This window comes from Eimeria tenella, genomic scaffold (assembly GCF_000499545.2).
Source record: "Eimeria tenella Houghton genomic scaffold, Eth_scaff2426, whole genome shotgun sequence".
In the NCBI taxonomy this organism is placed as follows: domain Eukaryota; phylum Apicomplexa; class Conoidasida; order Eucoccidiorida; family Eimeriidae; genus Eimeria; species Eimeria tenella.
Genome location: NW_013542289.1, coordinates 667 through 910, shown reverse-complemented (window position 1 = coordinate 910; position 244 = coordinate 667). Strand labels below are relative to the sequence as shown.

The following is a 244-nucleotide window of genomic DNA, read 5'->3' as shown; positions in this document are numbered from 1 at the left end:
GCCCCTCGGAGTGGTGCTCGAGTTCTGCCTGAAGCACCCGCAAACCGTAAACCCTAAACCCTAAACCCTAGGCGACAAACCCTAAACCCTTAACTATAAGCCCTGGACGACAAACCCTAAACCCAGAACCCTGAGCCCTAGACGACAAACCCTAAACCCTAAACCCTAACCCCTAAACGAGAAACCCTAAACCCTAAACCCTAACCATTAAACGACAAACCCTAAACCCTAAACCCTAAACCCT

General features: G+C 50.0%; 1 protein-coding gene across 1 annotated transcript in view; it reads right to left on the bottom strand.

Moving 5' to 3' along the window:
- ETH_00037790 (uncharacterized protein) overlaps positions 1-208 on the bottom strand; it is a gene marked incomplete at both ends in the record, with an annotated part of 2,357 nt that extends 2,149 nt beyond the window's left edge. The window contains one exon of the mRNA XM_013374978.1: positions 206-208. Within this exon, the coding sequence (XP_013230432.1) occupies positions 206-208 (3 nt within the window). The remainder of the gene's footprint in view (positions 1-205) is intronic.
- Positions 209-244: the final 36 nt, after the last annotated feature.